At 37.6% G+C, this 14,896-nt stretch overlaps 1 protein-coding gene across 1 annotated transcript in view; it reads right to left on the bottom strand.

Moving 5' to 3' along the window:
- The window catches only part of POLR3B (polymerase (RNA) III (DNA directed) polypeptide B), an 82,489-nt gene that overhangs the window by 25,432 nt on the left and 42,161 nt on the right, over positions 1 to 14,896 (bottom strand). The window contains exons 19-23 of the mRNA XM_010282415.1: positions 12,894 to 13,021; positions 5,741 to 5,950; positions 3,705 to 3,863; positions 2,167 to 2,284; positions 358 to 500 (exon numbers count right to left, since the gene is read on the bottom strand). Of these exons, the coding sequence (XP_010280717.1) occupies positions 358 to 500; positions 2,167 to 2,284; positions 3,705 to 3,863; positions 5,741 to 5,950; positions 12,894 to 13,021 (758 nt within the window). The remainder of the gene's footprint in view (positions 1 to 357; positions 501 to 2,166; positions 2,285 to 3,704; positions 3,864 to 5,740; positions 5,951 to 12,893; positions 13,022 to 14,896) is intronic.

Here is a 14,896-nt window from a genome sequence, read left to right as displayed (position 1 = left end):
TCTTTCCTCCAATTTCTCTCTTAACACATTGATAAACCTATCATCTGACACCAAATTCACACTTGGGAAAAAACAAAATAAAACAAACCTCAAAACCCTGTTCTTGTTTAAAAAGGGCAACTACTGTATTTTCCAGATGCGTAAGTCAGCTCACAGTTGTGTTTGCCAATTCCTCTCCTCAGTTCCAGAAACATCATTGCTAAATTAGGTGAACTTAACCAAAAAAAGGGATATTGTCTTCTACCACTGCATTCATAAAAGATCTGAATTAATCAATGGAAACATGTATGACGATATTATTTATGTACAGTAGGCATACCCAACATGCATTTACTTTTTATTAAATGTGTAGCTTACCTTTCTGCCCATGACGACTGCTAAATTTATCTCCAATTTCTGGACGTCTAGTTTGCCTCAACAACATTTTGATCAAGAAAGCATCCTCTGCATTAGATGAAATCATCACTTTTTCAATATAAGAATCAGTCGCACCTTTGTAGCTAGTACAAGAAGACAAAACATAAGTTTTACATGTATGAACGAAACACCAGTTACAAACAAGTATCCATGTGTTGGCAAGTTTCTGGCTGAACTGTCATCTTCATGGAACTTATATATGTGAGGCCAATGGAGCAAAGTTCCAGAGTATGGTATGTTTCTGGAGAAGAAAACACTTAAAACATACAATAGAAACAAAGGGAGAATTAAGCTGAACTTGTAAAGAACAAGGTATGTTTTTTTGTCATGTGGGTTCTTGATGGAAAAAAAGCTTCCTAGTATATCTCAATTTTCTGGATCTTCAGTTAAACAAACAAAAGCCAAATAAAAAGTTATAGCTGAGGAAGGGAGTTTAAGGAATATACCATGAGCATTTAAGAACAAAATTAAAGTGTAATATCCTGACTGAAATTGTGCATCAGCTGCAGCTGTGGAAATGAACCAAGGGCAGAACCTGGTATGAGGTACAGAAAGACATGAATTCTAGAGTCCGAGATGCAGCAACATGAGAAGGGGATGGCAGTGAAGGCAAAAGAAAAAAAGGTAGGCATGACAAAGCAGGAAGGAAAAGGAAATTATTGTGGTGCCTACTTTTTTCTATATATTGCACAGTGAGTGTAGAGCAGATTTTAAAACCTTCTTTAGGAGATTATTTTGTCTCGTTGTTCAGGTAGCTGAGATGGTCAAACTATGACACCTAAACTTAGAGCCCTGGATCCATATGTTTACCTGGCATGATTACTTCTTTCTTCTGCATAATTACACTTTTGCCTCATTTATTTATTAGTATCTTGTAGGATTAAACCTAGAGCTTTCTATTGCTTCTGAAACACACAGAAGTGCAGCAAAACTAATTCTGCCTTTCTGATCTGGGCAGTAATTGCTTGCCTTGCTCTCTGCTCATCTACCAAACTGTCAAGGCTATTTATGACAAAACAGTTTAAAACCTGTATTTATTTATTTATTTATTTATTTAACATTTAATGCAAAATTTTCATCTCACACCTCAGAAGCCCTCTCCTCTTCAGGACAGGATGGGAAAAACTCTTCTTGACTGTCCTTTCCCATTCACTGTTGTCTTGGTAAAGGACATCTAGACATCTAATTGGCGTGGCCAGAATGAGTTGACTGTCAGCCTCTGAGATAGGAAGGCCTCCATCTCCTGGCCTCCTGCCTGGCAAAGTGAAGGCTGAGCACCAGTCAGCACTGGCCATTCTCTGTGGGAGCCAGTAAAGAAGAGATGTGCCCCCTCAATAAGTACACACGTGTTCTCTGCCCTCCCACTCATCCTGCTTTTCTCCTGTTTCTCCATCACTTCAACCATGAGCGACTCCTCTCCATTCTATCACTGTCTTAGCTCTCTCCTCGGTCTCTCCTGGGAATCTACTCACTGATTCCTCTCTATACATACATCTTCAGGAGGGTTCCTCCCTCACTTCGCAATTCCAGCTTTTCAGGTGTCAGAATCTAACTTCTTAGTGATTAAGTGGTTAGGCACTTCTGAAATTAACTTAGGCTTTGAAAAATCCTGTGAAAATCAAGGCCTACAGAACTATGTCTACTTTGTAGAGGGAAGTTTATTCCTTTGACTTTTCTAGAATTTAATATTTTCTCAGATACCTTTCCTCCATGTACCTTCCCCAGCTACAAAGTTATGATGCAACATACGTTACTGGCACATCTTTGTACTGTGGCTGCTGAGGCACACTACTTCCTTCCAGAGGCGTCTGGGTCACAGTTGGCATAGATTTGTTCACAAGGACTTGCTTATTTTCTACTTTTTCACCTACAAAGAACAGGGAAAAAAAGCACCATGAAAACATAAGTGGCTACCTATGTTAGAAGTACATTTTAAGCTTAAAAAAAAGGTAAGCTGGAAGACAAACTGGGAGGAACATGTCCAGGAAGTATGTCAGGTTACTTTATTAAATATTGCGTGGTAAGGGAATCATTAAACCAGCTTTTTTTTGGTAAACCAAAACTGAACAGCTTGCATGCTGGGTGCACTATTCAACATACCCTGGATCTAAAGAATACACAAAAGTATCTGAAGTCATCTGCCCTAAGTATGGAGAAAATTAAGAAGCAACACTGTAACTGACAAATTTTAGAAATTCACACCTAAATTTGGGACATCACATCATTTCCACAATCATTTGTGCAAGACTACTTTCAGCCTCTCCTTGCAATTACTTTTTCCTATTGCTTCCGGTCTCATACATCAGCTATTTTCCCCTCCATTCCTTTATCCTGCCATTCACATAGAAAACTAGATTGGTAGCATGCCCAATGATACTAATGCACATCAAGTACCTGCCTCCCACCTCCTCCACAACTTACACTGAACTTCAGCCTATGTCTATGTCTCTTTTCTGTCCACATGAACTATTTCAAAGAGGTTTTTACCTACACGCTGAGAACAGCCTCAGTCTGTAGTCTGCCCCAGTCCTATCTATCCGAATAATTCAGAAGATTCTTGCTTTTTTTTGAAAATTAACTTTGAAAGCTCCACTGTGATGTGTTAAAGAGCAAAAGTGACCCAATTGTGTTGCTATAATGGAATTAAGTTTAGTGCCTTTTACAGCACCTTTTTATGAGATGTCAGCAGATCTACTAAGCTGTTTACTAACTGAAGGATGACAGTATGGGAGGATTCTTTCTCCAATTTATTTCCATTGGAAAGTTATATACCTAGCCTCATAACTAAATGTCATTTTATGTTTGGAGAGAGATAAGAAAATAAATATTTCTAAAGTGTTAAGAACACAAGGGTTTAGTTCTTCAAACAACTGCATTAACTGATATCATACTAGAAGGTTTTGATGTATTAAATCAAAACAATAAGGAATCTATCCTTAGAAAACAACAATGACAGAACATATGAGAGACAAACAGTAAAAAACTAGACTGTTAGAAGTTTCCCAGTTTGGGGATATAAGAACACAAGTTCTAATGCTTCAACAGACTCACTCTTCCACTGAAATATAAAGCTCCCTCTTCTCACGCACAAAAAACCCCCCAATGACTGGTACCATGCTGCTTTCAGAAAGGAACATTTTTAAATTTTCCATTACACTACTGTCACCTTCAAGGAAAAAAAAAATTACACTAAGTATAAAACAAGGTGCACACACAATATTAACAGAACATTAATTTCTACCTTCATGGCATTATGAACATGCCATGACTGAACATGTGTGACATACCTGGAGAGCAGATACCATCAGCATCTAAAATTTCATGGCGCCATATTGGTTTACGGGTAGCTGCATCCAACATCGGACCCATAACTTTATCAAATGTCTGGTTTGTGTAACGTTTCAGTGTACACTTGGCATTCTTATACACAAGACACCTTCCAAAACCTAAAATGTAACACAAACTCATCTGCCTAGGCATTCAAAGATTCTTTATAACACATTATCAGAATAGAACAAGAATGCTGATCCACCTGCTAAGCTACAGAATATAAAGTATTTTTTAATTAGATTATTCATTGTCTTGAAAATGCATAACATTGTACATGGATACCTAGTAGCTCACAATTTAAAAATCAGATCATGCATGCTATTTGTTTTAGACATTGGATTACGGTCCAATTATGAAGTTGTGCTAATCCACTTCTATACCTTTGTACACACACGCACATGTCATTTCTCTTACCTTTGGTGGTCCACATAGCGGGGACATAACATAGGAGAAGAGACTATAACAGGACAAGAACAGCACCTCTTCCTTTCAGGAGTTCTAAGAAACCTGAACTTTTACTCATGTCTGTGGTTGACATAAGCTAGCCTACCAGGAAAGTACCAATTGAGTGTTTCATGTAATCACCCCATTACTCACTTTTTTCCCAGCTGAAAGAATTCTGAATTACATATATTGTTATAAAATGGGTTTGGTTTGGGTTTTAGATGAGAAAAGTAGCATCTCTGCAATTTCTCTCCGAGTACAGCAACTAGCTGCAACACTAAACACTTTCATCACATTTAGAATTAGACAGTCAAGACCAAGGCTTTCTAATAATCCTATGTTGTTTTAGTACATTGAAAGACGGTTACGGCCATATACAATACATCTATATCTTTAGATTATGTCAAGTAACTCCTGACAAGCACCACAGCTCTCTCTGTAAATGTTACCAGTCTACCAGAAAAGAAAACATTCAGTTTTAAATCATGCCTGTTGTTGTTTTAGAAAAGGAGGCATAAATTAAATGTGGCAGACATTAATGCCAAAGATACATGTCTAGGAATAGTATTATTGCTGCCTAGCAACTAGGAGGAAGGGGCGGGGGGGGAATAAAGTCATGGAAGATTCTGATTTTGGCCACCCGAAACTAAAACCAATTTGACCACACTGCACTATGTCTCCTCTCAAGAGAATTTATTTAGAAAAGAGAGAGATGAGAGACTTAAGTTTTCAGGCAACTCTCCTCCAACCCCCAGCAGCACTAACATAAAGTGCTGAGGAACTGTGGAGAGAGAGAGACTGGCAAGACTGGCATAAACATAAGTTTCACTTAGTTACCTTCTATTTGGTGATTTGGTGCTTATGTACTTTTACCTAAAATACAACGCATTGCATAGATTATACTTTTTTTTTTTAAGGAGGCAAGTCATTAGTTTATCTCTGAATAAACACTAAATTATTTTGCTTTAGGCAATACCATTGTTTTCCTTCAGACAGTAGGCAATACTGCTATTGCTCCCTCAAAGAGTATCAAGTTCACAGCGACACAAACTGTCAAATGTTCCATTCCTTTCCCAAATACATTCATAAGTCTAATTTCATTTATTGCTTTTGATACTGGTGAAAATAATGAGACCCCTCTGTTAGTAATGAACAAAGGTTCAGGTGAGCATCTAAAAAGCAAGCCCAACAGAACAGCTTGTCTAATACCTTACATTTTTGTAAACTAAATATTTTCAAAAAGCAACTATTTACACTTTTTTATTTGAAGTAAAAAGTTAGCTATTTTTTCTTAAATATCCATACTCAGAAGTTTATTCACACGTTAGGAACTTCACTGTACTACTGCAAGCATGGAATTACAATCACTATTCATGCAGAAAACAAACAAAAGCATTCAAAACAGTTTTGGCATTCGAATTCTTAACTGAAGATGTAGTTTGTAACTGCAATAAAAGTTATTACAGGATAACACCACAAGACAACGAGTTTATTAAAACACGTATTAGAACACATACTAGAGAAGTGGGAAAGAATTGATGGTTCTTACCTCTGTCCAAAGAGGCCTTGTTTAAGACAAGAGCATCTTCGATATCGTAACCACTGTAACTCATCACAGCGACTGTGGCATTCTGGCCAGCAGGCAGTTTCTCAAAATCTATCAGTTCAATTGTTTTTGTTTTTACCATTGGCTTTTGCGGGTAGGCTAGAAGATACATAAGAGTATCTATTCTGTTTCTTTGATTGTATCCAATAGTACCTGTATATAAATGAAAAACAAAAGTGTGTGAATATTAGTGAGTTTCCCCGAAATGTTTTGGTTAAAAAATTACCAAAATGCAAATTAACTAAAATCACAAACTGAGGAATTTCATCTAATAATAGAAGTTCTTCAAGAAAAGAAGGGGAAAAAAAAAATCATAAGCGAGACCAAACCAAAACAACTTTACATTATTGTATTTAAATAAAGATGGAAGTGGCTTCTTAATTTTAGCTTCCAGCAAGAATTATGTATCTTTTCTTAAACAGGGAAAACCTAAGCACCAAGACAAAAAGAACAACAACAAAAGAAATCAAAGTCAGGTCCTATATGACTGAATGCAAATAAGACTTCTTTTTTAATTATTACACTGAATAACAGTGCAAATATGAAGTTTGCTTTTATTGTTCTAATAGCTGTAGGTTTTTGTTGGAGAGCTGAACTTGTACTCCATAATCCTGATGCAAAATTTCATGAGAATCAATAGAAAGACTCCCACTGAGTTCAAGAGGAACTGTTGATCACGCTCTGCATTTTCCACATCATATTTCCTTCCTTTTCTGGGCAATAATTAGTTCAACAGCAGCCTGTGTTAGAATGTCACAAAGCATGAACAAAACATACAGTTAGCAGCAGCCAAGACTGATTTACTTCCTGAAATTAGAGGCATCATTGCTAGAAAGACTACAGTAGAAATTCACTCACAATATATTTGTCTTTTTACATGAAATTAATTTTAAATTTATGGTTCAGAATTCAATCCTTTGTATAGACCTCCCAGCTTGAGACTGAAATTTTTGGCCCTGTCCCATCAGACTGCCAAAGTGTCTTCTGAAATCTGAGGAAAAAATAATTAACACCCAGCAGGGAAACATAAACTGTTGTGTAGCAGAACAAAAGTTAAGGCAATCGTATATTATTAGAGTTTGCTGTACCAGGACTATGCTATGTCTCAAAGCAATTAAGAAATTATAGTCCGAAAAGTTAAAGTTTTGAAGTTTTAAGTGGTAAATATTCTGCAGTACTTGTGCTTAGGAGGTAAGTCTTTCAAAACCAAAACATTTTCTCGTGCAATTTCAGAGGCTGGCTGCTTTCAAGGAAAGGTCAAAGCAGCCAGTGTATAATGAAGACTTCACATAGCCAGAATATAGTACAGCTGAACACAAATCTGCTCTTAGGGGATGCCAGCTTCACATTTTACATGCATCTACTTGCAATTTCAAAATGCCTGCATTTAAATGAAATGTCTAGAAAATCAAATATGTAAAACCAGGCAGCACCATAGGCATTTCCAAAGACCTACTCAGTCCTTGGCACTACGCTCTCTCTCCTAAACACCACAGGTCTACCCTTCCCAAGGACGAGAACAGGGAGATAACAAATACTCTCTGAAAATAAACTGTTATAACTGGCTCTTGCAATCCTGGACTTTCCTTGGTTCTAGAAAGTGGATTTGAAGCCATAGGCACAGCATTTTCAAACAGCGAGGACGATTTGGTAGAGGTGACAGGCTTTACTTATCTCTTGCTTTTGAGCAGTTGCTTTTCTGTCTTTTTCCTGGAGGAGGAAATGAATCATCCCTAAGTATTTTCTGCAAGAAGCAAGCTGGTACGGCCTGGATTCAGTCAATGCTGAAGACCTTCCCAGTCACGCCCTGCAAGGCCCACCATCTGAAGGCCCTATTACTTCTGATATTCCCTTAGCCTAAGCATTAGACATTGTTTTCACTGTACTTCAATTTTCAAAAAAATGGTTTTCACACTCTACAGCTAGGAAAATCTACTTCCAAATTAAAAACTTAGAGGTTTAGACCATTTTTTCCCTCTGCACCTAAAATAAATGATCTGTGTGCTTTCGGGATAGGATATCTGCTGTAGAGCTCATGTTAAAAGTTTCGTGGATAGGTACGTTTTCCTGTTGTTGAGGGAAATCTTCTCCTCAGCAAGCCACACCAACTTTCACTTTTGAAATGCTTGCCATTTTTTCCCCCCTCTGAGATGCTTATATGCTGTGCCTGCTATCGTTCACTGGTTAGGGATGAAGTCTGGAGCACTTGATCATAGCTAAACTTGTCCTTTTTACCCAAGTAACAACCCATGGAAGTCCCCTATATATCAAAGACTACAAATGACACTTTTACAAATTTCAGGTAATGCAAATTATTTCTCTCTCAGATACTTCACATATTTCAAAGTTGTTGTTTTTTATTGGAGGTTCAGATAAGCCTAATGGAACTGTTACTGTTTGTATCAGGAGCCATGAGCGACTGATAATTACTTGAGCCTCAGTAATAAACTGTATTCAGGAAATTCTTCAGTTGAATGCTGTATCACATCAAATAGAAAACATATACATATATATCAATGACGGATCTCCTAGCAGGAAAGAAACTGGTTAGAGAATGATTCAAGAGCACAAGTGAAATAAATTAGCCAAAAAGCATACCATACATCAGCAATATTTGTCTTAATTGCTACAATTTAATGGTTATACAAATAATGCCTTCTCTAGACTGGTCTAACAAACCACAGCCTTAAACCACAATCTGCTTATTTAAAATTAAGCAGCAGTTCTCCTCTTCTCAGGACTGATGTGTTGGGACTAGACCTCTGTGTAGGCGTTGAAATGAAGGAAGTCACTAGCTTTATTTCTGTTTTCTCTCGAAAAGAACAGAGCCCTTGTTTGCTTCAGCCAAACAGCCAAGCAAAAGTAAAGTATAATTAAAGTTCACCATAACAAACCCTGCTCACAATGACCCACATTTATAATTATCCCAAGAGCTAGAACCAATTTTTTTCATTGGTAATTAGCCCTGTTTAAAGCAAAACACACAAGGTTGACCTGGATACAGCAAAGATAATTTTCTTGCTTTTCTCAGTGCTTGGTATATTGTGAATGCATGTGTGCATTCTTTCTTTTTTCCATTTCCTGACAAGTTTGGGGTTTGTTTCATTTAAAGTATCATTTGATCATTCTTCAGTGTGAAGTAATCACTTATAAAAACACCATTTATCGATATTTAGCATAAATGGGATATTGTTATTCTGATGCAGAAAGTTCTGAGAACTCACCAGAATAAACAGTCCGCTAAAATAAGTGTTTATCCAATTTTCTGGTGTATTACTTACAGCAACATTAAACTGTAAAATCCAAATTAACAAGGATACAGAAATCAATCCTTACGGTGTGAGCCAAAAGGGCTATTATTGTACATGCCAAGAAAAGAATTGCTGTACTTCTGTATTTCCCCTGATTTCACCATGGACTTTCTACTACTCTGTCCTTTTATACAAGCACAAACCTACAGAGAAAGAAGCACAGTTTTTAAACACTGCACTGAACCTTGTAGAGGGGGCTTCAACTCAGCTCAGAGAGATTTTCACAGTACATGTATTAAGTGATCTGGATGTTCAGCATTTGAAATATTCTTTTCACCGTAGAAAGATTAAGAAGTTAGTTAAAAAGATTATGGGTAAACTGGGGGAAGCAGTCTGGCTCATTTCTGTCTCAACACTTCTGTGCCTGCTACCAGGGACAGAAGAGCTGGCAAAAAGAGGCTGTGTCGCAGAGCACTAACGCTGCTCCTCAAAGAGCAGCGGCAGAACTGAGCTCTGGCCACAAAGCACCCAAGTCCAGCTAAACAGCCAGTTTTGCTTTGACATTTGTTTCAATTCTCTGCCAATAGGCTAGCTGCACAAACTTTGGGAGCACTTCAGCTCTCAGCCCACCAACAAGCCTTTCACAAATGTCAAAAACCAACAACCCCCAGCACTCAGGTTCCTTAAGCACATGTGTCTTCTCAACTCAATTTTAACACATTCAGCTGATTATAGCACAAGGCAAAGCAGCGTATCAAGAGCTTTGCTCTTTCACAGAAGCAAAGAAGAATGTACATGATACAGTAAGAGGGGTTTATCAAAGAAGTTGCTTCAACAAAAACCCCTGCAACAAATCTTGCACCCACCTACCACCCTCCCCTCAAATACCTTCTGCTCTTTCACAGGTTAAAATAATAATTAACACTCAAACCCTCTTTTCCTTACTCAAGACTTGCATAGTAACACTTGGGCTGAAACTGCAGTGCATAGTTGGGCTCTGAGAGCGTACTACTTGCTTTGTACTGCCACACTGCCACTTTCACAGATCCGCATGTGCAATATGGTGGATTACTGGCAGGAAAATGTATATATTTTCATTTCTTACATTATGCTTTTATACAATGCTTCACAATTGAAGAAATACAATGTGTAGAACTGTCTGATTTTCTATGCCTTAATGGAATTGAAAAGTTCCATTTAAAATTATTTCTCTAATTTTAGGAGCCTTTGATCCTGCTAAATATTATTTTAGAAACACATGGAATGCAAACAGTACAGACTCTCATATTTTAGTCTTAAATACTTCTCAGATTTTAAGCTACAACTGTTAACTTTGCACTGAAATGTTAACACTCAAATGAGGTCCTTGCAGCTGCCGTTGTATTTGCCACCTAATCATAACTTCCGCTCAGTCTTACGGTTCAACCTGCAACATATGGTAAATTATCTATGCCAAAACAGAGGGATTTAATTTCAATTTAATTTCATTGAAATTCAGTTTGCTCGCTAAGCGCAGCCCTAGTCCTCCAATATGACTCATTCTGCCCATGAAAGGGAGGTATTTTTTTAGGACATTTAATGTTATTCTGCAGAAACATGAATATTTTAATACCTAACACTTGTCAGGGATACTGGATTACAGACCCAGTTGCAAGCTCTGTTGTCCACCCTCCATTTACTTGTGCTTTCACACCTTTCCCTAGCTTGATGTTGCTTAAAAAGACCAAAGGCTGTCCAAAGCTGCTGGCACAGCCCCATGACATGGTCAAAGGCAGCTGAGTAGCAACAGGCCTGAGCCCTAGGGCTCCCTCTATGCCCCCAGCTTTTGACAGCTGAGGAAGTGACACAGTGGACTTGGACATGAGACTTTCCACATGACAATGTTAGACAAGGAACTGCTCTGCTATTTCAGGATGGAGAAAGAAAGCAAGGGTGGCTGGTTACTTGAAGGTGGGGGGTTTGAAGCACTACATCACATCTCTTCAAAAATACAAACAGAAAAAAGTATGTGTAATGTTTCGGGAGTATCCTCTACGTCTCATTTGATCAGTAAGTGTAGAGGAAAAAAAAAACTTTTCTGCCCCTACATATTGTCACTTACAACAACTTCTTTTTTTAAGTAATTATTACAAAAAGCTTCAGGTGTTTGCAGATACTTCGGGCAGAGCAAAATATAGCTCAGGTCATGTGCCAACTTTTAAAATGTACTTTTCTCTATCTGCTTATTCTTTGAGTCAGGTGTTTTGTCATAACAAACTGAAACAAAGGCTTTTTTTATTGCTCAAGATATTCAATGGCTTTTGTGTTCCTAGCGTCAGCACGAACGTCAGAGGATTGTATCCAAGGAGCTAAATGTGCAAGACCTAGGGTCAAAGCAGCTGAATACACCAACCTCAGAAAACACAGACAATGAATTGCAAATGACACTCAAAACAAAACGGGAAAAAAACCTTCACACAGAAAACTACAAAAGAACTCCACAGATACTGAATTGGCTTTCTGTACACACTGATCCTGCTTAACTGTGTGTGGTAACTAACCAAACCTTCTGAGTCCAATAGTCATAAAATAGAGACTCGGGGGTGGGGGAAAGATAATGGGATGGGGAGAACTGTAAGTAAAAAGATTGCATCGTTCCTCTTTTTTTCCTTTTTTTTTTTCTTTTTTAATTTAAAGGGAGGACATGCATCTTTTGCTATTTTCTGCTATTTTGATGCGCTAAACATGACAGTTCAGCAGAAGGCAGTTACTTTGCTATTAATTCTGCTGTAGAAGTCTTACAAAAGGTGCAGCGTTTCAGTTTCAATCACACAGCACAAACCAGACGGTTTAGTAAACCTCACAGAAGTAGTAAGTTTTTTCAGGACACAGAGTTGTTCTACTGTAGCTCTCAACTTGTGAGCAGATCATCAATACAGGACATGAAACTGGCATGTACAGCACAAGCCTGAATACAGCTGTCTGAATTGATGTACTACTGGTCAGGTTCTTCTTGGGACTCACTCTGGCTTGATCACGGGCCATATGACTTGGATGCTTCAATGCTAGTTTAGCTGTGTATTGAAGGAAGAATTACAACTTACGTAGTATCAATTGCCCACAACAGCAAATTTACAAAATGGTTGGTTTTGACTGACCAGCTATCACATTTGTAAAAAGAATTATTAAGTGATCAGGAAATTAATTTTGTTTCAGTTGTTTTGCTGAGAGGCCGTTACTTGCCCACTTCATCGAAAACAGAAAAAGCCCAGAGTCTAAACTACTGTTGCAGGAAGTGTTCAAGCAACTAAGCTCTCTCTCTTGCACATTTTGATTCTTCTTATTCTCTAATGTCAATGTAACTATTTATTTACTTCTTTTTAGGGCACCTACTCAACAATTCAGGGAAACACTCCTCTCTCTCTGCTCTGTCTTTCTTTGAGAGCGCACTTTTAAACTCTTTTTGTCTGGAAACCCACAGCGCATTACAGCATAAAGAGAAAAAACACCACTCTGCCAATCATGCAGCTATGCTGAAAACTTGAAAGTCATGACGATTATAAAAAAAACCCAAACAAATCAGCAAAAAACCAATAGTGCCCCAGTTTCTCCAATTTTTCTTGTAACTATTAACACCTGCAGATATGGTCTCCATTAAGTAAAACTGACCAGTATTTTTTTCCTTTTAATTTTTCCAACTTTTAGAGGTAAATTCTTTCTTCCTCTAAGCTGAAGAAGCGCTCTTTTCCTCTTCCTAGCAAACCTTTTATGTGAACTATGAAAGAAATAATTTCTCTATTTTGTCACTTTTGCTACATAGCTTCAAAAACTATTAACACTCCAAAAGGGAATAAGAAAAGTCTTACCCATTGCTTGTTTCCCCATGGCACACTGGTAAGTGTTTCTTGGGGACTGGTTGTGGTGAGGATATGGAATCAGCCCAGCACAGACACCCAGAAGCGTGAAAGGCTCAATCTCCAAATGCGTTGTATCTCTTAAAAGGAAAAAGTACCAATTATAGCAGCCTTGTGAACAAACCTCTTAACTAGCACTTATTTAGTTTAGTAGTATCTCATAATACTTCAATTAAATTCTGTTCAGGAAAACGTCAGTAGAATGCCAAAATAGGGGAGGAGGACTTCACTATGGGATTTTTATTTTTTAGTTAAAAAAAAAAAACAACAAAACTTTCTTTTGGCTTTAAGTGTTTCCACATGAGAAGAAATGACAGAGAAATAAATGAGAGTTTATCAATTTCCATCATGGAGAAAAAGCCTCCAGATAATGACAACCTGAGAGAGCTCAGTAAGACAATAAAACATCAGTTTATACAGTAAGACCCAAAATGCCTTAAGGAATGTCTTCTCATGTAATGAGAGTCCTCTGCGTCAAATTACCAATCTCAAAGATGTAGAAATCCACTGGGGAGGTGGAGGAAGGAAGAGCAAGACAGATTCAGGTATTGAAAAAAATAAAAGTGTAATTTTAGTTTTCCAAGGTGAGTTATATCAGTTAGAGGGAAAACATCTGTGTCCAAACCAAATCCAGTGCCATGGATGATATGGCATAATAAAACATTATTTGAAAAGCTCTGCAAATATTTTGGAAGTGGTTATGTTGTTAAAAGGCAGTACTGATAAGAAGTAAAAAGACAGTGACAAGGAGTAAAGACTGAGAGATAACAAAATTTGTTCTACTTGGCATGCGCTTCAGAGGAGAAAGTCCATGCTCAATAAAGGCAATTAAATTATAGCGTGCATTGGGATGCAAGTGGAGTGACTAATAACTAAGGATGGCATGTACAATAAAGCTTGGCTGGAGCAGATCTCCTGTTTTAAACCAAGATAAGTAACTAGGAAATGGAGAATTTTGAAATAAAGATAATTATAACTAAACTTATTCAAAGCATAGCTTTCACAATGTTTTGGAGTTATTACACAGAGCTTGCGTTTAGGCATACATTGCTTCTCCCATGCACCTAAACCCACTGCATTCTGAAAATCCCATCTTTAGTGTTCAACTTCTCTTGGAAACCTTTTGGATTTTTTTTTAATTAATTAAAGAAATTAAATTGATTACTAAGATTTAAGACCTTGCAAAGGAAATGACTGGGATAATCTTTATTATGATAACACTCAAAAGATGGCAAAGCATCACAAGCTCAAAAAGGCTGAGGAATTACCACCAAGTACATACAGACTAAAGACAAGGACCAGCAGGAACTTACATAACAATGTACTACTGGAAAAAATGAAATCTGAAAACTGAAAAAAATCTGGAAACCCCAAGGAGCAAGTCTAGTGAAATTACCTGTCAGTCCCAGAAATCTTTATAAATCACAAATATGCTTGAGTATAAAGAATATGAACAGTAGAATCCCAACTGCAGTCAAGTAATTGCCAAATGGTCTCAAGAGCCAGTAGCAAACTTAAAGCACAGACTGCTCCCCCATTCTGTAGAACTTCACAGAGCTGCTAACGCTTCTCAAACAACAAAGAGAGAGGCTTAAGAACATACTGATAGTGAAGTTAGGAAATTTCTTTAGAAGGTACTAGTGCATGGAACTACATATATATTTTCAGACAGGGTATTCAACACAAGTGTTTTTCCATTGAGGTCAACCCTATTTCAACCAAAGACACAACATACACAGATTCCAGTATCTTATGAAGTATTTCACAGTGCTAATGAGAGACCTTCAAACTTTACAGAGCAGTTCAATTTCTGCAAGTCAAAATGCCACTGCCAAAAACAGGCCCAAGAAAGGAAGGCAAACTTGTGAGTTTGAAAATCAGAGTTACAAATGGGTAAGGAAGAAATTGAACACACTAAATAAGAGTCAAATCCTCCAAAGAAAAAAACCCTAATT

Source organism: Phaethon lepturus, unplaced genomic scaffold, assembly GCF_000687285.1.
Source record: "Phaethon lepturus isolate BGI_N335 unplaced genomic scaffold, ASM68728v1 scaffold18632, whole genome shotgun sequence".
NCBI classification, from domain to species: Eukaryota; Metazoa; Chordata; class Aves; order Phaethontiformes; family Phaethontidae; genus Phaethon; species Phaethon lepturus.
Note: the sequence above shows the minus strand (reverse complement) of the source record. Positions and strands in the feature narration are given on the sequence as shown.